Source organism: Salvelinus sp. IW2-2015, linkage group LG6.1 (genome assembly GCF_002910315.2).
Source record: "Salvelinus sp. IW2-2015 linkage group LG6.1, ASM291031v2, whole genome shotgun sequence".
In the NCBI taxonomy this organism is placed as follows: domain Eukaryota; kingdom Metazoa; phylum Chordata; class Actinopteri; order Salmoniformes; family Salmonidae; genus Salvelinus; species Salvelinus sp. IW2-2015.
The window spans coordinates 17,270,177-17,296,927 of NC_036845.1; the positions used below are offsets into that span (position 1 = coordinate 17,270,177).

At 41.6% G+C, this 26,751-nt stretch overlaps 2 protein-coding genes across 3 annotated transcripts; one reads left to right on the top strand and one right to left on the bottom strand.

Annotated features, from left to right (window-relative positions):
* The first annotated feature begins 781 nt into the window (after nt 1-781).
* LOC111965253 (cell division cycle-associated protein 3) lies at nt 782-16,384 on the top strand. The gene is given in 9 exon segments (XM_023989327.2): nt 782-848; nt 1,227-1,382; nt 10,633-10,750; nt 11,671-11,763; nt 11,766-12,085; nt 12,297-12,543; nt 12,546-12,575; nt 12,671-12,750; nt 16,030-16,384. Coding segments are annotated over 8 exon segments (1,119 nt in total). The 5' UTR covers nt 782-848; nt 1,227-1,244; the 3' UTR covers nt 16,123-16,384.
* Nucleotides 16,385-16,942: 558 nt separating this feature from the next.
* Nucleotides 16,943-26,441, bottom strand: LOC111965241 (guanine nucleotide-binding protein G(I)/G(S)/G(T) subunit beta-3). 2 transcript variants are annotated; one of them, XM_023989308.2, is made up of 9 exons: nt 26,190-26,441; nt 22,358-22,480; nt 20,959-21,104; nt 19,748-19,811; nt 19,383-19,545; nt 19,123-19,189; nt 18,403-18,604; nt 17,918-18,134; nt 16,943-17,661 (listed from the first exon to the last, which is right to left on the bottom strand). In XM_023989308.2, the coding sequence occupies exons 2-9, from the start codon at nt 22,412-22,414 to the stop codon at nt 17,555-17,557; spliced, it is 1,023 nt and encodes a 340-aa protein (XP_023845076.1). In that variant the 5' UTR covers nt 22,415-22,480; nt 26,190-26,441; the 3' UTR covers nt 16,943-17,554. The 2 variants fall into 2 exon arrangements, with proteins under 2 accessions (XP_023845076.1, XP_070300159.1); XM_070444058.1 differs by lacking the exon at nt 26,190-26,441 and adding an exon at nt 23,372-23,472.
* Between the last annotated feature and the right edge of the window lie 310 nt (nt 26,442-26,751).

Sequence of the window (26,751 nt, forward strand, 5' to 3'; positions counted from 1 at the left end):
ATGCCTTCCTTCGTCATAGTGGGAGGACCACACAACATATCATCGTGTGACTCGATATGATGGTTATTATATCAATATTTGCGCATAAAGGCGTTTCCACCACCATTTCAAGATCCCACCATATCATGTCAAACTAAGAAATTCTGTCAGCAGGAAATGCATTTATAATTCTATCGAAACTCCTGTTTCCATCACAGCTGTCTTGATATTTTTTATTCGGTATGACTCTACTCACATAAAAACTGTATGGAAACGTGCTTATTGACAGTATTTCCCAAATKAATATTTTTCTTGGCCAGTTGCTGTAGAGTAGACCCAAATAGGACAAAAATACCSAGGATATGGCTGCTTTTACAGCACAAAACAGCAAATGGTAAATTCAGTTACTATTATCTGCTGCAAGGACTACTTTGTATAGAACGTTATGGGTTTATATACATCATTGAACTTGACTTATCTATAGGTTTTGCACATATACAGTATTTTGCTATGGGCTCTTTCTATGGGTATAGCACAACCAAACATGCTCCTTCACAGACGTATTTCCATTCACGAGATAAGAATGCGGCTTTCAAATAATGATGCATTGCACACCATTCAAGAGGCTCAAGTTCAAATCGGCAATGCAAGGCCAGAGTTTGTGTAGGTTTTAAATTTGTTTTCAGTAGCAAACCACGCCCATTTTAGACGTCGTAGTTGCAGTCAGCCAATCTCWGTTGGGAAGGCGGAGGCACCAACTTCACTGATTGGCTGGTTTGAAAATAGCTAAATACATTATTTTCGCAATTTAAATCCTMGTTTTGCTGCGAAAAAGTGGAAGGACACTCACTTCTAGCTAAACGTGCAAGGTAAGTCATTGGTTGCTGAAAGCTACTTTATTACCTAGCAGATTCATGTGAATCACATAGAAATAATCGAAGAGCAAGAACCATATTTTGCAGCTAGTTTTAATATAACATTGTTAACTGAGTTTAGCCACTCGAAGGCTTTAGTTTAGCTAAGGTGACTTGTTAGACTGAGCAAGTTTGCCGAACCAATCTAACTTTTTACCAACCTATCCACAATAATTGTAAATAGCCTACATTTGTATTTTTATTTTATTTTAAATATCTGGCATGAAAAATAACGCGTTTTTAGCTAAGATAGTTAGCTAGATAGAAGACAATGAAGGACACAACAGACTCGCTTTAACTTTAATGTAAACTTTTGTCTAACTTCTGTCTCAGGACATTAGCCATCTCGTCATGGGATCCAGCGAGAGCAAGGTTGCTGTGGCCTCAACGCCCAARCATGACCCAAGACATCGCATCAAACACGACCGTCTCTCTCAGCTTGTCGACCCACGGTCTCCATCTGTAGCCATTGACCGCACACCCATTCAGGTAACGTTAACTGACAAGGGCCAGCATTTGAAAATTGTTTATTTACTAACTTTTAACTCATACATTTGAATTCAATTTGAATACTATCATGTGTAATTGTTCTGTGTCTGTTCTGGCTGTATATTTTGTCTATAACTGGCAGCACCATTTCACCAAGTCTAATTCTGGGTAAATGTACTTGGTGAATATAGCCCCATAGTGGTGTCATAATACCCATAAAACCTCCCAGTCAAGCAGGGAAATAGTTCCAATCGTTTTAACACCATTCATTTTAGGAACCATTCAAATGAAGGTCTGTGTTTCATGTATGCTTACCCTGGGGTGATGTTTTGATAACCTTGCAATCTCTCTAGGACAAGGTGACAAATCAATTAATTTAACCCCCCCCCCAAATGCTAATTTGACTATCATAAAGAACTACAAATGCCTTGATTACCTGAATAGACTGCTGAATATAGGCAAAGGAAATAGTTTATGGATTAATTATCTAATTTGGTTAAATCTAATAGCTAATGAACAATTTGGCAACATTTCTTTAAAGGGACAATTATGTGAAGTGTCTTGTGCAAGTTTTAAATTTACAATACCTGTTAGCAAAGGTGTCAGCTAGATGCCTTGTGGGGATTTGTAGTTTTGCATGATGTCCACTTTGATTCTAATTAACATTTTAGAATCTGAGTAAATAGAGCTGACTATATTGATAAGTTTCCTTATGCAAGAGTTACATGGTTATCAAAATGTCACTCTAGGATAAGCTTACATGAAACACAGCCCATATTTTAAAGGGTTTCTAAAATCCCCTATAGGGGAGGAAAATATAGGTGGAAAAGCGATTGGAACCAATTTGTTTTACCCCTAGGTTTTATGGGTATTATGACACCACCACTGTGGGGCTCTATATAAAAGTGATTTCTGATTAACTTCCTGAATTGATTGTACATCAAATACACTTTTTTCCCCCATCTGTGCCAACATTACTAGAGACGATAGGGCAGAGATACTTTTGGTAATGTAGTGTGAAGATACTTTTTCATCCAAMATCTCATAACAAAATCATGGGCATTAATATGGCKTTGGTGCTGCTTTAACAGCCGCCACTCTTCTGGGAAGGCTTTTCACTAGATGTTGGAATATTGCTGCGGTACTTGCTTCCATTCAGCCACAAGAGCTAGTGAGGTCTGGCACTGATCTTAGGCAATTTAAGCCTGGCTCACAGTTGTCATTCCAATTCATCCCAAAGGGTTTCAATGGGGTTGAGCTCAAGGCTCTGAAGGCCAGTCAAGTTCTTCCACACCGGTTTCGAACAAACCACTTCTCTATGGACCTCGCTTTGTGCATGTGGGCATTTGTATTTGTTAGGGTTCCCCATTAGCTGCTGCCAAGGCAGCATCTACTTTTCCTAGATTTCAAGCACATTAACGCACTTACATTACACATAAAACAGTACATCATATAATGTTATTACACCGCTACATATCCACAATACAAATAGTATAATGCCACTATACAACAATATTGCAATGTGTGTGTGTAGAGTGTGCGTGTCTATCTTTTGTGTGCGTCTCTTCACAGTACCCGGTGTTCCATAAAGTATATTTTTATCTGTTTAAATAAAAAAAAATCTGATTCTACTGCTTGTGTTGGTCACCTAATGTGGAATAGAGTTCCATGTAGTCTTGGCGCTATGTAGTACTGTGCGCCTACCCATAGTCTGTTCTGGACTTGGGGATTGTGAATAGATGTTTTATGGGGTATACATGGGTATCCGAGCTGTGTGCTAGTAGTTTAAACAGACCGTTCGGTGCATTAGGCTTGTCAACACTTAAAAAAACATGTGGTGATAAAGTCAATCTCTCCTCCACTTTGAGCAATGAAAGATTGACATGTATTTTATCGGTGTTAGCTCCCCATGTACTTTTAAGGGCCAGCCATGCTGCCCTGTTCTGAGCCAATTGTAATTTTCCAAGGTCCCTCTTTGTGGCACCTGACCACACAACTGAACAGTAGTCCAGGTGCGACAACTTGGGCCTGTAGAACCTGCCTTGTTGATAGTGTTAAGAAGGCAGAGCAGCGCTTTGTTGTTTCTCCCTGTCTTAGCTACTGTTGTATCARTATGTTTTGACTATGACAGTTTACAATCCAGGGTTACACCAAGCAGTTTAGTCACCGCAACTTGCTTAATTTCCGTGTTATTCAYTACAAGATTTAGTTTATGTTTAGTGAATTTTGTCCCAAATACAATACTGTTTGTTTAAAAAAATATTTAGAACTTATTCCTTGCCACACATTCTGAAACTTAAGTGTTAGTCATTTCAGTAGCTGAAGTGTATAGTGTTGAGTCATCTGCATACATGGACACATTGGCTTTACTCCAAGCCAGTGGCATGTCGTTAGTAAAGAATGGAAGGGGGAAAAAATAAAAGTGGAAGGAGGGAAAAATAAAAGTAAGAGGCCTAGACAGCTGCCCTGGGGAATTCCTGATTTATGTTGAGGCTTCAATTAAAGAACACACTGTGTTCTGTTAGACAAGTAACTCTTTATCTACAATATAGCAGGGGGTGTAAAGCCATAACACATACTTTTTTCCATCAGCAGACTGGGTTGGTAACAAGCTGATTGGTCAGCTATTTGAGCCAGTAAAGGAGGTTACTATTCTTGGGTAGTGGTATTACTTTTGTTTCCCTCCAGGCCTGAGGGCAAACACTTTCTMGTAGGATTTAAATAGAAGATATGGAAAAAAGGAGTGGCAATATCGTCAGCTATTATCCTCAGTAATTTTCCATTGAAGTTGTCAGACCTCGGTGGCTTGCCATTTACTTTAGTACAGCGCTTGTCTTTCATAATTTTGTCAGATATACTTGATGTGTAGTGACAGTGTTTGTTGCTGGCATGCCTAACTTTGCTAATCTTGCCAATGAAAAAAAAATCATTAAAGGAGTTGGCAATATCAGTGGGTTTTGATGAATGAGCCATCTGATTCAATGAGTGTGCCTTTTTGCCCAACATTTCATGTAAGGTGTTCCAACACTTTTTACTATTTCTTTTTGTTTCATAGTATATTTTCTTTTTGTTTAGTCACATGATTTCTCAATTTGTAGTACGTTTGCTAATTGGTTGTACAGCAGGGACCTATTTTCCATTTATTTTGCCTCGTCCCTCTCAACCATCCAATAATAAAATAAAATAAATCCTCATCAATCCAAAGGGGTTTAAAATTGTCACCATTTTCTTAATGGGTGCATGCTTATTAGTAACTGGAATAAGCAATTTMATAAATGTGTGCATGTCTGGTTGTTCTTCGTTACAACTCCACAAACCATATACCAGCAAATATTATTGATATCGATGTAAGAATCACTACATAACTTATTGTATGATCACATCTACACAATATTAGACCCAGMCTTTGGAACTTTGGTTTTCCTAGATATGGCTTCTATGTTGTGACCACTACATCCTATGGATTTCGATRCTGCTTTAAAGCAAATTTCTGCAGCAGTATTAAAGATGTATAGATCACATGTTAATTTCATTCCTGTGCTGAACCAGGTTGCAGGCACTGGTTAGTTTAGTGCATTTTCTTGAGTGGGCAGCTTGAAAGCCAGTCAATATTTAAATCACCCAGAAAATATACCTCTATCACATGCATTTTGCACATGTTTTCCAGATGCTGACTTTTAGCAGTTGGGCTATAGCAGCTTCCCACAAGAATGGGCTTTAGGTGATGCAGAGGAACCTGAGGCTATATTACTTCAACAGTATTTATCCTAAGATCCTCTATAAGCTTTACAGGAATGTGGTTCTGAATATAGGCCGCAACATCGCCCCCATTGGCATTTTGTCTTTTAGGGTAGATGTTATAACCATGTATTGCTACCGCTGTATTATCCAAGTGAGTTTTTCAGAAATAGTCAGAATATTGATGTCCTCTGTTGGCAAGTTATTGACTTCATGAACCTTGTTTCTTATGCTTAATATGTTAATTTGTACTATTTTTAGCACTTATGGGATGCTTGGTTGTTTTTAATAATTTACTAGGAAGCTTATCAGAAGTAGACTTGCTCATGTTATTTATATTGGAGCTGCACACAGTGGACTTCCTTCTATGGGACTCCACCTCAGTGCTAACAGTATAACTCTGGTTCATAGGCACATGAATATTGCATACACTAGCTGTAGGATCAAGAGGTATTCAGGGCAATTACAGGGACATACATTTTAAGTTACTTACATTGTCTGCCAACACCCCTGGGGTAATCAGACCTGCCAACATGCACGCATGTTGCGTACCAACTACGCGATTCTCTGTTCATGTACGCGGGTATGAGATCGGAGTTAAAAGTACGCAGAAATTAGTATTTATTTTTAATATATTTTAATAAAATTCACTGCGCTAATCTAACATCCCGTTTATTGCGCTGCAGCACAGACATGTACGGAGTTTGTGTCAACAGACATGGAGATTAATACATCATTATTCGACGTAGCTACCCCGTGTCTGCCCCTCCTGTTGTGATGCTGAGTTTGCCGACAGTCAGCTGTACGTAAGCACATAGACAAATCCCTTCGGCTCTGTGTGTTGTGGAAAGGGAAACACTAATTGTTTCAATCTAATGTTAGAGAACATAAGATGGACATTCAGCGGGCTCTAAAGTGCCAGCAGTTCACTTGCATTTGCTAGTGAAAGAAATTAAATGCAAATATGAAAAATAACTGGTTGCATTTGTGATATTTTCTACGTCACATTACGAGGATCACGCAACCTGAGACTAATTATGATCCACGAAACAAAAAGCATTACAAAAGTMTAATAAATATAAACATCTTGGCATTTAAATGGAGTTGGGAGTTTAGAAGACTGCGCGATGAAGAATGAATGCGTGTCCAGTATTGGCTATAAAGGCAATGCTTCTAAAATGCCTTTGCACTAGATTTGAGATTTTTTTTTTTGTTGAAAATCTGAAATGATGTATGTGCTGCAAAGAAATACTATGTAAATGGGCCCCTTTTACATAGGCTGAAACACCGGACTCTTCTAGCGAACAGTGTTCAGATTCCCTTTGCGGTAGCCTACTTAAGCTTTGTGTAGCCAGTTTGCGGTCTTGGTCGATGTGATTTTGCATTTAGTGTTGATTGGGAACCGTGTCTAAAAAGCCAATACTTGTCAGGTAACAAGCRTTCCTCTACTATAGACTAAACTTTGGGGCCAAGGCAAGTTGGATCTGAAGACCTATGCAGATGTCAGAAACATATTTTCTTCTGCAGTAGACTACATGTTGCTGACATTTCCATTTGGAGATGTGCTCCTCCAGCATGCAGTGGTCGCTGACATTGCCAACAGGCAGACCGCCAAGTTCTCATCCCTCAACTTTTTCATGGCACGCTTTTCCTGCATTATTCATGAGGGAGCCTCTGTTGATCTAGTGGAAGATGAGTTTGGACTCTCAGGCAACAACCTTTGAGCAGAGTCTGGTCAACATACGCACGGATCAGGCCTGGAGAGAAGTCGGGAACAATGAAAGGGGGGGGGGGGCAGCCTGGTCTACTCCCTCTTTTTGGCTGTGATGCTGGGGATATTGGTCATATTCCACAGCAATGCAGACTGAGAACGAATATTGTCTTGTTTCTAGGAACAAAAGCCAGTACAGAGCCTCCCTCAGTACAGACATGCGGAGTGCYCTCGTTACCAAGAAGGTTTCAATGATTGCCAGAGGAACTGTTTGCCACAGAAGTCTAGTCTACCCTGATGCCCTGCTGCATAAGGCTAAATTTGCTAGCTATCGGGCAAATCTGTCTAGGAAATAATTTGAAGGTCCCCAGAAGAGTTGTTCTCACCCACTGTTTCCTATCATAGCTTTTTTGTTTTTATTATGGATATCATGTTTATTTGATGCTCTGCTTCAAACATTTTTATCATATCAGAGTTAATTTTTATCATGGATAAGATGCACATTTTGTACCTAAACAAATCAATTGTTATTGTTTAATAAAATAAAATAGTTCTAATTAGATYTTGTTAGTGACTTTTACCATATGTGTAAATGGAATGCTGTCAAAGTATTCCAACCGTTTTATAGACTTGATTTGGTAATTGCGTTCACTCTCAAACAGCGCACTCTTCTGCAGATATTTAGAAACGAAACATGCCAATTTGAAAAATAAGCCACAAGTTTGAGTGACAATTAAGACTACTTTCGAGTAGTAAGACATGTATAAAAATAAACGCATTCCATTAACAAGGGTCTAGAAGCGTCTTATATGGTGAGCTACCGAGTGGCTAGGACAGGCAAGCCCCATACTATTAGCGGAGGACTTAATTCTTCATGCTGCCACAGATATGGTTGGGACAATGCTCGGGGGGGGAAAAGGCCCCAAAAACTATACAGACAATGCCTTCATCAAACAACACTGTTTCACGACGCATCAGTGACCTGGCAGATGTTTTGAAACAATTTCTGCTTTGCATACAAGCCAGTGAATTATATGCATTACAGCTGGATGAGTCAACAGACGTGGTGGGCCTGGCACAGCTCCTGGTATATGTCCGTTACGTTTATGGGGGGTCAATTAAAGAAGACATCCTCTTCTGGAAACCAGGACCACAGAAGAGGATATTTTTAAAGTACTGGACAGCTTTATGACATCAAATGGACTTCGGTGGTCAAGATGTGTTGGTATCTGTACTGATGGCGCAAAAGCCATGACAGGGAGACATAGTGGAGTGGTAACGTGCGTGCAAGCAGATGTTCCGGACGCCACTTGGGTACACTGCAGCATCCACCGAGAGGCTCTTGCTGCCAAGAGAATGCCTGACAGCTTGAAAGACGTTTTTGACATTTATAGTGAAAATGGTTAACTTTGTTAAAGCAAGGCCCCTGAACTCTCGTATTTTCTGCACTATGCAATGATATGGGCAGCGACCGTGTAAAGCTTTTACAACATACAGAAGTGCGCTGGTTATCAAGGGGCAAAGAATTGACTYTTTTTTTGAATTGCGAATTAGCTTTTTACTGACCACCACTTTCACTTGTCTGGCCTCTTGCATGATGATAAGCCAATCGTGTGAAACCCATCTGGGCAACAACAACAAAATTCTCCCCTCGCCTGCATGATCTGAATCTAGGATTGCAGGGACTCCAACTATATTCAATGAGTGGGACAAAATTGAGGCAATGATTAAGAAGTTGGAGCTCTTCTGTCTGCATTAACAAGGACACACGTTCCACCATTGTATGATTTTAAAAATAAATGTAAAAAAAATTGTGCACAAATGAACTCAAGATTTTTGGACAATGTCAAATGTGATATAGTGAAGCACCTGAGTGAGTTGGGTGCGCAATTACGCAGGTACTTTCCTGAAACGGATGACACAAACAACTGCATTCATTATCCCTTTCATGCCCTGCCTCCAGTCGACTTACTGATATCTGAACAAGAGAGCCTCATTGAAATTGTAACAAGCGGTTCTGTGAAAATTGAATTTAAATCAGAAGCCACTGTGAAATTTCTGGATAGGGCTGCGCTCAGTTTCTTGCCTTGGCAAATTGCGCTGTTAAGACTGATGCCCTTTGCAACCAAGTACCTATGTGAGTGGATTCTCGGCCCTCACTAGCATGAAAACTAAATAGAGGCACAGACTGTGTGTGGAAAATTAAGACTGAGACCCGCTCCAATAAAACCCAACATTGAAAGGATGCACATAACTCTGCAAGCACACCCTTCTCATTAACCTGTGGTGAATTATTCCCAATTTTCAATGAACAAATAAGGTTTTATATGTAAGATGGCTAAAGAGCAAAATTATTATTTGTGCCCTGGTCCTATAAGAGCCGTTTGTCACAACCCGGCTTGTGGGAAGTGACAAACTCACTCTTATGTTTAATAAATGTATTGTATAGTGTGTGTGTGACAGACTTACAATGATGGCACAAACAATTTTTTTGAGAGTGCGCTGACCCTGGTGCTAGAGGGGGTACGCAGCTGGAGGTTGAATGTTTGAAGGGGTACGGGACTATAGAAAGTTGGGGAAACACTGCTGTAAAGCATGTTTCCACGAGGTGTCGACATTATCTATGTCTATTATCTAAAAGTTATTCCAACAGAGCTACAGTTATCTTTTAGCCAGGTGTGTAATGCCAGTAGCCTGCTGAGTGAATCTTTCACACCTGCTTTAAAAAAAAAATTGGGGGGAATCTTTCAGTGCTAAAATAAGTATTTTTATTTTTTATTTATATATATATATTCATTCATTTTCAGAAGTTCTGAGTTAGCCTTCCTGATATCGTTTCACCCCACATGGATTACGACAGCGTCAGCTCCCGGCATCGGTAGGAAGCAGACTTGTAATGTCCTGTACTGGTGCGCCAGGATAGCACAAGGTTTTTGCTGCAGGAACCAAGATGTTTCTTACAATAGAGCTGCCGGTGACGACAGCTGGTGCAATGGCTATGGAGGTCCGGCTGTTCTTTCGCCTCGAGTGGTTTCTTAAACCCCCTCGGGGACCGAACGGTGGTGGGGCCCGATGGACCCGAGCCAGCTGTAGTATCCATCGTAGATGATGAATGGGCTGGTCTCAGGCAGCCTCACTGTCTGAGGGTGGTAGCTCTGATCTGAGCCCGAGGTAGAAGCCACTGGAGTGGAAGACAGAACAGAGGGCGACGGCGCAGGTAACTCCGGATCCGATCTCTAATCGGAAGATGGTGCCGGAACCTCTGGCTCCAGGGCGTCGAGGCCGTTTCTGGTCTGGGTTTAACAGGAATGGGCCTTTACCAAACGGTTGCCACAAAGCTGGAAGCACAGAATTGTCTAGAATGTCATTGTATGCTGTAATGTCAAGATTTCTCTTCGTTGGAACTAAGGGGCCTAACCCGAACCATGAAAACAGCCCCAGACCATTTTGTCCTTCACCTAACTCTAGTTGGCACTATGCATTGGGGCCGGTCGCGTTCTCCTGGCATCCGCCAAACCCAGATTCKTAAGTCGGACTGCCAGATGGTAAAATGTGATTAATCTGGTACTATATGTGTATGTAATGTCTGTCCCAATCAAACGTTTGGACACCTACTCATTCCAGGATTATTCTTAATTTTTACTATTTTCTACATTGTAGAATAATAGTGAAGACAACTGTGAAATAACACACATGGAATCATGTAGTAACCCAAAAATATATTTGAGATTCTTCAAAGTAGCCACCCTTTGCCTTGACAGCTTTGCACATACATACAAGAAGAATGTATTAATCTTTCAGGTGGGTGGAACTGTCTCCTGTGTCCCAGTTGTGGAGAGTGAATGCTCCATTCTAGCCAGCGACCCTCGGTCACCCTCAGTCGGTGTCACCCGCACCCCAATGAAGGACTCAATGAGAGGTAACTATCTTAACCAAGTGGCAAAGCTATCCAGTCAAGCAGTGGAAGGCCGTGAACATCTATGGCTCACATACTCCCTTGAAAAAAATCTTAGCCTGAAAAACAAGCCTGCGATAGTACTGTTTGTCCCTTTTTGAGAAACCGTAGCTAGTATAAATTCCTCAATAGTCAGAATTAATCTATGAACTCAATTGTAATACGTTTTTGCAGAGGAGATCTTAGTCGCACAATTTTACATATTATGTTTGCAGTATTTTTCAAGTACATGAAAACAAGTTGTCTCTTGAATGACAAACACTTAACTTAATTGAAGAATCCTTACTGTTGACGTATCGCTGACGAAGGGGTGTGGACTTCGGCTACCAAACTTCAGCTCGCCTCAGGAATTTGCCGAAGACAAACTTCCGCGGCGTAATATATGCCAAAACTGTTTCGGATTAGACGCATGCGCACGCCTTTAGGTCCAGGGGTGGGTAAACCTTTTGGTCTGAGGGGCATATTGGGACATGGAAATTCAACAAAGAACTTGATTGAATGAGCTTGCTGGTCAGATATGTAGTTTTCCCACCCCTAACGTAGCAGGCATAGAAGAAACGCCTGAAACTAGACACCCCCCCCCCCCAACCCAACCTACTGGTCTTGATGAGAAGGATAACATTTTGGGGGGGGATGTGCTCCTCTGCACTGTTCAACCAATCCAGTAAATGTGGCGGAGTTAAGATGGCGTGTCGCCTTGTTAATGTCCAAAGTGGTAGTCTTTCCATTTCCCTTGAAAACCGGAACATTGTTGGGGACTCTGCAGAGGCTACCCCTGCCCAAAACTGTAGATGCAGCATTGCCCTTTCAGTACATTTTGAAAAAGCTTTTTGTCAAAGTTATTTTATTTTAAACTTTTGACTTGTTTTTTTTTGTTCCTCCAGTGACAGTTAGCTCCTTCGCCCGCAGCCTCAGCATGCTCCTCCACAGTGACTCTGTAGAAAGAGTTGCCCCTGTGCCCTTTAACAAGTTTCCCAACTCAACGTGGAGGAAGAGGCAGTGGTAGAGGGAGGTTAGGTTCCAGTGAGCCCCTTCTCTCCCTCAGCCATCACAGGTCTCAGGTGACATGATCCAGCCCTCTCCCAGAGCGTGACTAGTCATACGCTTCTCATCCAGAGCCCCTTCGTTCTCGTGGCGGAGGCCCAGATAGAAGTCGAAGCCGATTTCACTCTGGAGGAAGCCGAAGAGGCCAAGGAATCTTCACTACACAAGCGCCTGAGTATGAGCTTGATCACCTGCCACGATGGTGTCGCCCCATCACCAACCTTCGCCGAGGTGCACTACGACAGCCCTGCGTCTCCTCCCTGAAAACGCTGCTGCTGAACTCCACAAGGAGGAACCTGACACGCGTATGCCCTTCCCTCAGTCACTCTGACCCCGCACAACCTCTGACTCCCATGGCTGAACCATCCATCCCCACCGTTACAGAGTTAACTGAGGTCACGGTTACTACAGAATGCTTAAAGTGGAGGTCCCAACACCAGTGGTGAGCCAAAGATGCCTGTAACAGTGTCACCTGTTGTACCATCCACCACAACACTGGCCCAAGTCCCAGCGTGGCCAGCAGCAGTCCCAAGCCACTGGGATCCGCTGCCCCACCTTCGACGCCAAGAGCCCCAGTCAAGTGGTGTTCAAGCCCCAGTGGCTAGGGAAGGCTTGGGCCACCGGGGTGAGGGCCAGAGGGAGAGGAGGCAAGGGGGGCTCGTCCACTTCACCACTCTCCGTCCAGGTTGGAAACAAGAATACAGCCAACGAGAACAGGGCACGTCGGTCAAACAGAAGCAGAGAGGTACGTGGGTGTCTTTGTCTATCATTTTTTAGCAAAGTTTCCCTTTTTTAAATGTATTTTTTGTTTTTAACTCTCTCTCCTCTCCCGTGTGGCAGACAAGGCACTCATGGCTGAAGGCCGCTCCCCTCTGCAGATGCTCAAGGAGACCAACTCCCCCCGGGAGCAAACTACACAGGTATATAGCTGGTGTACWCTAGGGCTGTGACAGTCATGGCATTTCAGATGCTGGTTATTGGTCACCGTTATAATCATTTGAATAGGAGCATTGTGGGAGTCCCCATTCAAGTCAATGGTGACATAATGGTTGGATGCGGCCGTTGTGAGATCGTCACTATCTGGGCAAGCGGTTTTCAAAATGGTCTCTTATTTTAAACCAAACCTTTAACCACACTGCTTACCTGAAGGCTAGGCACCACAGCTTAGGGATAATAGGGATTCTTTTTTCTTTACTCATCAGACAAACTTTACCAGCTCAAAGTAAACAAAAATACAATATATTATTGTATATATTTCCACATAAAATGACACTTAAAATCAAAACGACTAGATATTTTAAAAAGCCTCTGTAGAAGTCTAAGAACCTGTGTGTGGAGTAATGGGAATGTAAGTTGAAGACAGAAAGTAATTGGCGCACCGGGAACATGTCATTTTAAGAAAATGGCCGATAAAGTTGGGCTAATGCAGTTAAAATGTACTTTCCATAAATATGACCATTTATGTCACATTAATTAAACTCTTATTCATAGATCATTTCTAAACTGACCAGTAAACATCAAATATACTTTTTACAAATACATTAGCATGTTTAATACATTTGTTTCAAGCAATAGAGCATATGCTTTGAATACTGGTCTGTTGGGTAAATATGCAGTTTTGGGCAAATTCTCATATCACTTTGCTCAATTTGTCACATACAAGGATTTTGTATGGCTGTTGAAATGTGCASAACATTTATCAGCTACGCCTGCCCCATATGTAAGGCCCTCTAAGTTGTTGCTGGTGACGCTTTACTTTCTTGATTGTCATGGGACCTGTGTCTACTCTTGGCACACGTTGAAGCAGCATCAGCTCTCACAACTCCTCTCTGATTTTTCCAGTGTCACCGAAGTGCTGACAAGCCACAATTTGTTCATCACGTTTGTTATAGCAGTGGCTCCCTCATCGAACGTGGCTACTGGCTGCGCCTTCAATGTGGCTTTTACCCACGAAGACCGGTTTGGGGCATCGCGACCATATTTGAGTTCAGACWTTTTTTTATTTATTTGCGTTCTGGGTTCCTCCGTGCTACATTCTTTTGAGGACGTTATCATTTGACATCCTATGATATACAGGTACCATTTTCTGTGCAACCTCTATTTAAAAAAAACTGTATGGCCTCAATGTTTTTGTGACCGGGTGGCTCTTCACCATTTTCTATGGCTCGCTGGCACCAGCACCAATGCACACACCTATCCTGCAGTTGAATGTGAATCCTCTCTTGTGCCATTGAAGAATACATTAATGTCTATGATGGCATCCTCCTTCAGCAACTCTACTATGTCTGTGTCTGTATCTGCGTATGCTCTTCTAATTATCTTTGCAGCACTCTCCATTGACTGTAGCCCTCTCTGCAACTAAAGTGTGTGTGGGGGGGTGTACTTGTCTGTTGACATTAGACACAACTGCAGGACAAAATATGAGCATGTGACCCTATGTAAATGTCAGCATGTATTTACTTTATGTAAAGCTAATTTCTCACTAATCACATTAGGCTACAGCCCTATGACGCCCTAGGCCTATGTGACCGTCTCATTGTATAGTTGTGTATTCCTATCACTCTGTTTTTAACTTGGAATACATTTGCTTGGAGCAAGGAAATAAATATTATTTTTACACAGCTAGAAGAACCAGCCCCACATTTTATATCAAATGCCACATCTCCCCTGGAGGAAGTGTAAACACTCCTCCTAAATGCATCAAGGTCACATTTTTATAATGACAATCACTGGTTGGTGAAGTCTATGGGGATTTTCAGTCCAGTGTTTAGACACTTAGTGCAAATCAAGTAATGTACAAGTTGGTTTATTTGAGACGTGAAATAAAAGCCGCTGCTGTCTGATCGCTGCTACAGTTATCTTCATCTCAACTAATTTGTGTCTCAACGCGCTGCTGCGGGGTACTGCCTCGATCGGCGGCTCAGGCAATTATTTTCTTTCATTCACCACTTTTCTCGCGACTGATTACGCCTATTTTTATTCACATACTGTAGGTCTATTCTTCGAGATTCTCATTTTGTCTCGCTTTAAATTGATTATTCGCGGGAGATTTTGTTTGAAAATGTATTGAGACATTTTAACTAATCAGGTAGCCGGAAAGGGCCTTTTTAAATACCAGTAACCAATCGCATGTCAGGAAATTACTAATCTTTCAGCACGAAGCACTACGTCTACAAAGGATATAGCTATTACATACATGGCTAACGATATGCTCTGGAAAACAAACAAGCTTTTGAATGATATGATTCAACATGGAAAGTATAAAATAAAAAATAAAATAAATTGTGGTTGAAGTTCTGCATGAAACATGCTATCAAGAACGACATTTATAGTTCCGTGTAGTTGACGGAGTTGGGATAAAATGATACTTTATTTGTATACATTTATTTTTGTACATTTTATGGAAGTTGCAAAATATCACAAACAGAAACTTTGACAGATGGAAGCAAAATCACAATGTTTGCCTGTGGTGCCTGGCCTTAAGCCTAAACTAAGTCCAAAATGCAAAATCTTGTTTTCATTTTTATTTTATTTTGACTTTGCTACTGGGAACCTCATTGCGAGTGTACCCATCAATATGTGCTGTGACTTGTTGAATCAACTGACATAACACACAAATACATTCAACTAAATGGTGACATCTGTTAACATAATTTGAATGATCATTCTACATTACCATGGAAATTATTGCATCACAATACCAGGCAGCCATTGTGTGTACCAATCGGTTTAACAGTCAAATTGCCAGGGTCAGAGCAGAGGTTGCAAGCCCATTCTCTGTGCTACAAGACCTTGCTTGTTTCAGCAAGGAGCAACRAAGTTTCATCACGTTGTAAAGAGCCCATGTTACTTCGGAAACTGACTCAACTGCTTGGCAGTCCCATCTTCAGACAGCTATTAGTTTCAAGATAATACAAATAAATGTTTTTTGAAGAAACGTATTTTATTTTCATGACTCGTCATCATAACGGTCTGTTATACGGTAATTGTGCCAGCCCTAATATACACACACTTTTCCCTCAGGGAACTATCTGCACATGTACTTGCATCTACCTCACTCTTGCCATCTCATTCTTTCATGTCTGCACACTAAAGCCTAAGGAACAGGATTGCTTTATTTGGTGGGTCAGAGGAAAAATGAACAATCAACAGTTTTTAAACCTGAAAGGTTCTGTCTCTCTTCCCTCCCTGCCCATCAGATGAAGCTGAAGGTGTCCACCCCAGACAGACAGAGGCTGGGTCAGATAGACCGGAGAGTCCTGACTGTGTCCATGGACAAGGAGAACCGATAGATGGATGTTGCAGAAGAACATGCGCAAACACTAACTGGCCAGTGTATAGAATCTTGCCATTTTTCTATATCTGTCGAATAACAAGCCTTTTTTAAAGTGTACAGCCTCTTTTTAACTGACTTTTTCAGACTGCTAACCAATTATAATTTRTGTAYGTTGTTTTTGGAAGTGCCATCGATATGATTTGTCTTTTATTTCAAGTGTCCATGTCAGTGTTTTTGCTATCCTGTCCTTTTATGTAAATAAATTTGCTTTAAATCTCTTTTTGTGTTAACTGGAATACACCTATAAGGGGGGGGTACATGTTTATTAGTCGTAAGGTATGGCTTTACTTAGCACCTTTAAGAAAAGGGCTTTACAAATTAAGTGAATTATTTACTATATGAACAGTCTGTTCTGATGGTAGAAAGGCTGTCCAGCTTGTCACGTGTGTGATGCCATTGAAAAGAAACCACTTCGCATTGAGATATCGTGCTGTACAGAGTTGCTGTTATGTTTCGCTTGCACAACAGTGGTAAAACCAACCACGTGTGTAGCCGTTACTGTCACTTAGATCTACACAACCAGGCAAGGTTTAAACTCCTCCAGTACTCTGACAAATGTGAAATATTGTGGTTTTGTACAGCTGCCTTTTTTTGTTGTCAGTGAACCATAAGATCTATTATATCATCCCATCTGTCCAGCCAACAGTTTTACTGAGAGCACTTATGCCTTTTTGTGACTAGCCATTGGGAAGTAGGCCAAAAGATTGGACCCCAACTCATGGTTAACATATCCTATTAAACACGTACATACGTAAACTTTCAGACACACACTAATGTAGAACTCTGCAAGCTAAACTATTTATTCAAATGTGACCATAAAAATAGAAAAACCGGAACTAACAAGGGAATTCTAACCAACACCCAAACATCCGCTTGAAACAAATTTAATGCTTACATATTCATCCTCTGACAAACATTTTAACTCGCCTCRAATATAAAAGCATGTAACAACCTAGTTATTGTAAACCTACAGTCTATCAGTGGTCATTTATTTTGTTATTTCATCCAAGTCTCTACCGTTTCCATTTGGCAACTGCTCTTATGACATATGAATATTTTCCTGCATAYCCTATAACGCTAGAATTCAGTTTTGAACCTTGACAAATCAGTCATTCATTGATACAACGATCATGTTTTTCTACAAAAGTCCCCTCACCCGCCCAACTCTAAACTTGAGTTAGTCTCGTCTCTTCCTACTTCTTTCTCATCATAATCCTTCTCTCAAATCGAATAAGACTTGGCACAATACAAATAAATAACCTTTCACCCGTGGCTTCCTAGTCTCCCCCCATCCCCCTCTTCAATCTACCAGGTTTCCATGATATTCTTCCTCTATTCCCCTCTCCTTAGTCTTTCGCTCTGTCTGTTCTCTAGACTAGAGGACTGACTCAGTTCCATATCTTCAGGAAGCTGTCCCAGGATCCTGTGCAGCATGCCATTCCGTCCGAGGATACTCCGATGCAGCTCACCCTGTTGTCATGACCAGCCAGCACTCCTGAGCCATGAAGAGAATTACATCAGTATAGAATGGATGCAAATATTGTTTGCCTACATTGCATCCACATTCTCTCTCCCTCTAATTCTCCCTTCGTCCCACTCACATCCTCCTTTCTCTTCTCACCATCCCCTCTACTTACCCACACTGTCTCCCTCTCTTTCTGCCTCCAGCCCCTCCAGTCACCATCTTTCTCTCCCCAACCCTGCATACTCACCCACACTCTATCTCCCATTCTTTCTCCCTCCGTACTCACCCACTCTCTCGGCTTTAAGCATGTCCCAGATGTTGACGTTGAAGTCATCGTATCCGGCCAGTAGAAGTCGGCCGGAGAGGGACGGGGCGAGGGAGGTCACCCCACACATGATGCCCGAGTCCTGGTAGGTGATGAGCTCCTGGTCTGCCCTCAGGTCGTACAGCTTACAGGTGGCATCGTCTGAGCCCGTTATAACCGCATTACCATTGGGGAAGAACTGGACAGAGTGGAGAGGACGTGGTCAGAGCAGTGGTCTCTCTGGTGGTCTGGAGAGCTACAGAGCGGGCGTAGGCTTTTGTTCACCTCATTAAACAAATCAACTGTTTGAGCAAACAGTTGCATCAAATTCATTTTTTAAGATAAAATTAAGTTCCTTAAATTTGTAAAAACTTGAAGTCTTTCTCCACGTGAACTGCTGGGTGCAATGCATCTGACTATCAGAATACTAAACTATCAATAAACTAAGAAATGCTGGGGTTTCTCACCCCGATGGCGTTGATGTCACTCTCGTGGCCACTGAACGTCTGTCTGCAGGTGGCTTCCCTGATGTCCCACAGTTTGGCTGTGAAGTCACACGCCCCCGAGATGAACATCTTGAAGTCGGGGGACACGGCCAGGGACATGCAGTCACCCAAGTGGCCCGCGAAGATGGTCTTCTCTGTCCCTGTCTCAATGTCCCATAGAATACTATAAAGTTTGGATGGAATAGGAGGAGAGGATGGATATAGAGGTGGGCAAAGAAGACAGCAGGGACATGGCCAAAGAAGAGAGGGTTGCGAAAGAAGGGAGAATTTAAAAAATATATATATATATATAATTTAACCAGGCAAGTCCGTTAAGAACAAATTCTTATTTACAATGACGGCCTAGGAAGAGTGGGTTAACTGCCTTGTTAGGGGCAGAACGACAGATTTTTACCTTGTCAACTCGGGGATTCGATCTAGCAACCTTTTTGGTTACTGGCCCAACGCTCTAACCACTAGGCTACCTGCCGCCCCAATGTTTAGGACAATGTTTAGGACAATGTTTAGGACAMCATTGCAGAAAAGTAATAGATAAGACTATGCCGATCAAATGAAGGGTACAGTATAAGCCATAGAATTAGAATGATACGGTAGCATTAACAGATTGGACTGATCTCTGGTCAGTCATTGTAACCCCTTATTGCACACAAGACTCATAGACTCCCATCTCTATGATCTTACCAGGTGCAGTCGCCAGAGCTGGTGATGATCTCACTGTCGCTAAGGAAACGACAGCAGGACAGGTAACCTGGGCAATAAGAGAGAACACCATCAGATAGACACAACACAAGCATGAGAGATTGCTGTATTGGATAGACTATATAAATACTACCAAGTATGTTCTTAGGTTGAGTTTGATCGAAATGACTCATCGTTAAACGTGTTGCCAGTAATGCTGTCTTACTGAGTGCAAATAGCGGGGTAAGTGTCGAGTGTGGTACCTGTGTGTGCGGCCAGCTCACGCATAACCTTGACGTTGCCGTCCTTGCCCTTGAGGTTGTAGATGGAGCACATGTTGTCGAGACCGCCACACGCCACCATGTTCCCTGAGGGCGCGTAGGCACACGTCATCACCCACGAGGACTTCAGAGGGATGGCGTTCACCTGAGCGGAGAAGGACACTGATTCCTCACGTGGACCAGTGTGTATGTGTGTGAACGCTCATGTGAGCACTTATATGAGCACTTGATATTACAGTATATTGTTGATATTACAGTATATCGTCATTACATGCCGTATTCAAGCAAAAACACTGTCCCATGACCAAAACTCCCCAGACTGTAAACCCAGACGCAGTCCGCCATACCTTGTTGGTGGTCAAGGTGTCCCACACTATCAGCTTTCCATCTTGAGAGGCACTGACACACAACCTGGTAGAGAGAACAAGACAGGAGTAGAGCGATAGAAACAGACAAAGAGAGAGACAGCGTACAGTAAAAGATCCAAGGACCTGCAGCAGCTMWAGATAAATAGACAGACAGATCGATAATAGATACAGAGACTMTTTTGTMCCAATGGCARYMYGTCTTTAMYAYGACTGATCTAAAAAGCCATGACATGGTAATTGACTAATGCTACTGCACTTTTTCCTATTGCCAGGTGTTTCCAGCACAAATGATGATGGGGAYGATGATGCTGGTGATGATAATGATGATAAAGTGTACTATGTAGTTATGTCTAGCMACTATGGAGGAGTATGTGTGAATATGTTGTCCGTTCAGTGTTCACAGTTGCCAAATTAGTTCCCCTTTGAGGGACAATAAAGTTGTATTGGATTGTATTGTGTTAAGACGGAGAGAGGCATTGTAACAGAACCTCTTAGCCCAGCACTGGTTCAGTTAGTAAAAGCTATCTTTTAGACCCACTAAATGTAGGACACCCCAAGTATTGTAAACYCAGGAAAGGCTAATAAGCTTACTAACTTGCTACAACTGAGAAAGAGAAGAGATAAGATGAAATGAGAATATAGGGAGAGGTAAGAAGGAGAGAGGACAAAATGAAGGGTAAAAGGTTGGTTAGTGCACATTCAAGTTATAGTGTCAGCAATAATTAATTGATTCAGGGGTAATGTTGGTTTAAAGTGTTGCCATACAGTCAGTTAAGTGTTTCCTGGTTCCACTAATTCATCCAATTAAAACAAGGGATGGGATTGCCACACCAATCCAATTAACCAATAAACGCAGAGCACCACGTGACGCCTGTTTTAAACTATGGCAGTATTTGTCACAGCAATCTGTTTGAATGAACGGATGAACAGATGAATATATATATATTGCTATAATGACTAATGATAGAGCTAACATAAATTATTGAACGATTGAATGAATACTTAAATGAATACTTGAACAACTCGACAAGCAATCCKCAGGAAAAGAGTGCAGGCTAGAAGTCTGTGAAGGGTCATTGTCTACTTTGAGCTAGTGGTCCAGTTTGTGTGTGTATGCATACCTGTGTGTACATATGTGTGCCTGTTTGTATGTGTGTGTGTGCTCGTGTGTATGGTGTATGTGTGTTTACTTGGTGTCAGTGCCCCAGTGCATGGCATAGATCTTGGCCAGGTGACCCCTCAGCGTCTTCCTGGTCTTCAGCTGGACACGCCCCACCAGCGTCGTCCCAGCAACCGCCTCCTGCAGGGTGGTGTCCTGCACTACCTTTCGGGCCTCCTGTAGAGGGATGGTTGTGTATGGTCAARTTATGGTTATAATAACTATGGTCCACTTAAATATGGCTAAAACCACTGTCATAACTATTGTCATTTTCAAGTGTGCTGCTGCTGCTGCAACCTGGTCTCAGAAGAAAAYGTATTGCATTTTACGAAACTGCTGTTTACACCTTCTCCTCCTGCCTTTGGACGAACAGAGCGGACAGGGGTGGGGATGTATGGTCATAACGGTTGTCATAGTTATGACTATRACTGTGGTGTTATGAACTCCTATACACCTTACGGTCCAGAGAATCAGAACAGTTAGGATGTTATATTATTGTATTATGATCTCTTTTAGCCCAAGGGATAGGTTTCCAAGAGTTCTTAAGAAATGTAAAAAAAACATGTAGAAATTAGAAAAACAACAAAAGCTGAAATTAAAGCACAAAAACACAAAGTTTCACATTCCTATTACCTAGACATATTACGAGTAACACCCCCCAGCCCTTCCCCCTACCCGCATACCTCATTTCCACATATGAATTTAAATACAACATAACATATTACTAGAACTTCATAGACCCACTCTAGTCATTCAATACATTTTATGAATGAATCTCTTCAAACAACTATTTAGCAAGTTTTTAAAACTTTTTGTCAAGAAGTTCCAGGACTTCACTGCCCTGAGGTAAAATCTCTTTTGCCCAGTTCTAATTTGGGTTTTGGTGGTCTATACGTGGCCTTTGGTGGTCTATAGGATGATGATTCTTGTTCAGTTTATGGTTGATGATCATGGTAAAATGCAAATAGTTTAATAAAGTACTAGCATATGAGATCCAAGGAACACAGACAGGTGTTATATTCACACTAGTGATTGATTATTGCCTAGCGGTTAGAAAGGAGACTCAGCATCCGGAGGGCTGCCAGTTCGAATCCTGGGTCTGACGGGGAAAAATGGGCGGGAAGTGAGCTGGCAAATAGAAGGTTGCTGGTATCAAATCCTAAATGCTATTGCCTGCCGTGGTGCTCTTGAGCAAGGCACTTAGTCCCCCACAACAACAGCTCCTCGGGTGCCCAGTGTGGCAGCGCCCGCAACTCTCCAAAACCTGTATATTTACTGTATGTGTGTGTACTCTATGTGTGTGTACTGTATGTGTGTGTACTGTATGTGTGTCTTTGGGAGGGTTGACTTAAAAGCGGAAGTCAAAATTTGGTTGGATGTTGTGTGCAATTGACCAATAATGTGATCTTAATTATTGATTGATAACTGACAGTGATCTGATCTTTGAGGTTGTCCGCCTCCTTTCGCAGCTCCTCCATTTCGCCCATGGCAACGGTTGGTAGGCGTTGTCACCGATGGAGACAGGAAGTGAAATCAGGTGAGCAGACGTAATCCTGGGGAAGAGAGGAAAATGGAAAATTGTATTTTATCAGTTAATTATCCATTCTTCTCACTGTAATGTCAATGTCTTTTACCTGTATACAGCAACACCTGATATATTTATGCATGTTACCAGCTTTTTGGATCAAGGTCTACCCTTTMTTTTCTTTGTTGTTTAGCTACTGTTTTGCAATTCAAACCTCCCTCAACTACTTTGCAAACCCTCACAAACACAGGCACACACACACACACACACACACACACACACACACACATACAAGCGTGCAACTACATGAACTAATTAATATGACACATACTGCATATACATGAACACACTTTCCCACCCTGATTGTAAACTCAAACCTGTATGGTGTGTCATCTTAATGCTAACACTTTTCTTGTTTGATATCTCTCCTCGTGCTTATACTAGCTAAGCGAACACAGTATTTACTCTGCCCTTTTCTATCTCAATATACTTTAGTGCCATAGACTTGGAAAGCTTTCCAATCTTACGTCAGCCCGGAAAGCACTTATGTTTTTGTGATTCCAGTGATATTACATCACAGCGCTCTAACGATGCAATTAGTAATGTCGACTGAATCAATGAGGACTGAATAGTTTTTTCACAGACCAAAATATTCTAAGTTTAGGCCTACTATACAGTAAAGACAAACAGTAGGAATYAACTCTCTCAAGTATCTCTGTCACATTATCAAATAAGGAACTTTTAAACTGGCAATGGTATCAGACTATTTTCTATGAAATCAGAAGATAACCCTTACTTTAAAACACTCTAAACATGATAATCACATAACATAMCATATCATGTAACATCCGCACATCTAATAACATATTTTCACAATATTTGTGACAGATTGAATTATTCGGATCGTACTCTATCTTACCTTGAAAACTACCAGGAGAAGAATAGCCTATATCCCTGGCTTTGGTCGTGTTTCTTTGCTGCAATCTCTCTCTCTCTCTATTTGTCTAAAGTGTCTCTGTCAAATCTCATTACCAAATTAATTTGCCTCTCATTTGTTTGAGGAGAAAGGTAGAGGGAGAGAGAAGAGGCAGTGACTCAGAGAGAGAGAAAGATATTCACTTTCTGTTGTTCCTTGCTGTTCCTATCTGTCTAGTACTGAAGGGTACATGCGTGTATGAAAACACTGTAAATCGTACGTCTAAATATAGAAATGCCTAAAACAATTAACCCTAAGGCGATTGCATCCATCTGAAGTTAGCTGCGCTCATAGGTGTCCTGCTCCCTCACCTAAAGGGAGTAGTATCCACAATGGTCACCTTATCTAGCCTTCATCTGATTTAGGCCATATATTTGGTTCCCTGAGAAAATGACATTTATAAATAGTACTAACCCAATAAAACGGGACCGTTTAAAAAAAAGAAAAAAGAAAATGTGTTTCAACTGTGCTATTGCCCTTTTGCCATCCTGTCCCTGAGACCCTGGCCTGCCATTGTTGCATGCGATTAAATTCCTGCTAGAGTTTGTCGCAGAGTGGAGTGCATTAACACGGAGAGAGGGAGAGAGGGAGAGAGAGAGAAGGGGGTGGGGCTGTGTGTAGAGGCGATGCAGTAGAGAGTGAGTTTAAATCCTAGTGGCTGAGATTTTAAAGGAAGCCTTTTGATTCAAATCTGCTCTCATCCGATTACTGACTGCTCTTTGCATCTGGATAAGAGGTGGAGAGAGNGGGGGGGGGGTGTAGAGGCGACGCAGGAGAGAGTGAGTTTAAATCCTAGTGGCTGAGATTTTAAAGGAAGCCTTTTGATTCAAATCTGCTCTCATCCGATTACTGACTGCTCTTTGCATCTGGATAAGAGGTGGAGAGAGAGAGAGGGGCGTGATGGAGAGATGAGAGAGGGAGGGGCAAACTGGTGGTGGTGGATAAGAGGGAGGGAGAAGGGAGAGAAGGGGGTTGTTAAAATCCAGGATAGGGTGAGATAGGTGATTTCTGTATTAARTGGGCAATGGACTTGAGCTAGTGATTGTAGGAATGTGTAAGTCAGATCTTGTTTTCTCGCTGTAAATGTTTCACCTTTTCACTATTGACACGCCATTAGTATTGTGTCACATACTATTAGGCAGATTGAAAAACGTTAACGGTAACCGGTGGCCATCCCTTAGTGAGAATTTAGCACTAAAACAGGCCTTTCTGAGAATGGGACTGAAGAACTGTTTCCAATTTGTAGCAAGACACTTTAGTTTTGATTTGAACGRAAACGCCTTGAACTGTATTTCCGTGCTATGAAAGGGTCTAACACAAAGTACCAAGTTTCAGCACCTATGCCAGCTGGACACCCACAACACTAGTGATACCACTGGCAGAGAATCAAATGTATTCCAAAATGGATGTATCAGAGGAAACACTGTAAAATGCTCTTAAAAAAAACACTTAAACAAATGATGTGATCATTCAAATGGACTGCGTTAGCCCAATTCGGATKTTGTTTTCCCACTGATTGGTCTTTTGCCCAATCACATCAGCTCTGAAAAAGATTTGAGGTGAAAGGTCTGATGTGATTGGTCAAGACCAATTAGTGGRAAAAATATGAGAATTTGAGCTGCATGTGTAAACGGTCTGTCAATGGGAAAATCCACTTAGAAGATACAATGAATGTTTTCCTTTAAGACTATCTGTAAGCAGAGTAACGCATTAGTAGTGCAATAGTAATATTACATGCATTATAATATATACATCATATGCAAATCCTTGTTATGATAAAATGTAAAACATTCAATAAATATATCCAATCCAAGTTAATGTTCTTTTTCCATGTAATCTCAAAGGAATTGACCATGCTTCCATACTTCTTAAATTAAATTCCCTACCATGTTGTAGAGAGAAAATTCATCGATTTTACAGTATTGATTAACTGTTTGTTCTTTGTCGCCATTAAACGGCACCCTCGTCATAGTGCTATCAAATGAAATTGATACTTATCCCACAGACCCACTCACTTTGATTATATGAGAAAATCAGGACACACTCAATTCAGAACTAAAAGTACCTCTACACTCCMCAAACTAATCTGGCGGCAGCAGGCAGCTGGTAGCCTAGCGGGTAGCCCTACAGTCAATTACCAAAAGCGTGGGTGGAATGTTATTAATATTTTTCATCATTTCATCATTAATAAAGATTATGTTAAAAAACCTGATGACAATCCTGTGTTTCTATGTCAAACAGTGCTGCTACGTTTCAGTCTTCTGTGATGTATATAAAGTGTAATATTGGRATGCAAACTYTAAATGTAATACATTTCAACTCTATATCTGACATGGTGCAGATGTCTTATTTTTTTAAACCATGTGTGTGAGATGTGTACTTTTGATTCAAAGTAGAGTTGTTTAAGACTACCAAGAATCACTCTGGGTGACCCTGATTTAGCCCACTGCAGTAAAAGGTTAAAATTGGTCCAGTAACCGAAAGGTCACAGGTTTTAATCCCCGAGCCAAATAGGTAAAAAATATGTTGATGTGCCCTTGAGCAAGGCACTTAACCCAAATTGCTCCTGTAAGTCGCTCTGGATAAGAGTGTTTGCTAGATGACAAAAATGTACAAATCTGTTTCAACCAAGAGCTCCATACAGCACTACTGTGACCAGAGGTTTTCACTTACACATCTATTCACATATCCAATCAAAAACTACAAACAAACAAAAACAACAATTGAGGTGTAAAATAAAATTATATGGCTGCCYACTCACCAAATAAGGAAGTTCTCCAGTGGGTTTCTTAACCTATTCTCACTTTTCAGGGTCCCTCCGTTTGGTTGTCATATGTTTACCCCTCTTCTGTTACTAGACTTTCAGTTTTTTATTCAGTTTTCCTGTCCCACACAGAATGGATATTCCACCCTCTTGCTCTCTCTCTCTCTCTATCTCTCTCTCTCACACACTCTCTCTCCTGTGAGGAACAGATGAGGATTGGAGCGGATGAAGAGAGATCAGGGATGAGGGGATAAATCCARCGATGGACAGAGAGAGAGAGGGTGGGGGGGTGAGAGAGGGAGACAGAGAAAGASAAAGACAAAGAGAGAGGGGGAGGGAGAGACAGAGAGAGTGAGAGGAAGAGAGAAAGAGAAACAGAGAGAGAGAGACGGAGGAACAGAGAGAGAGAGTGGGAGACATTGCGAGAGAGAAAGGGAGTGAGAGAGAGAGGCGAGCAAAGCACACCAAACAAGGTGGGCAAACGTGTCATGGGGTCAAAAGACAGGAACCGGTCCTGCATTAATAAAAAATTCAGTAAAAAATGCACTCCTGGACATGG

Bases quoted from the DNA above. Each gene is read 5' to 3' on its own strand.
- LOC111965241 (XM_023989308.2), bottom strand. From the start codon at position 22,414: ATGGGCGAAATGGAGGAGCTGCGAAAGGAGGCGGACAACCTCAAAGAT. The intron at 19,546-19,747 runs GTATGGCGGACT...TTCTCCGCTCAG, and splicing joins ACACCTTGACCACCAACAAG to GTGAACGCCATCCCTCTGAA. The intron at 18,605-19,122 runs GTAAGATCATAG...CAAACTTTATAG, and splicing joins AGCTCTGGCGACTGCACCTG to TATTCTATGGGACATTGAGA.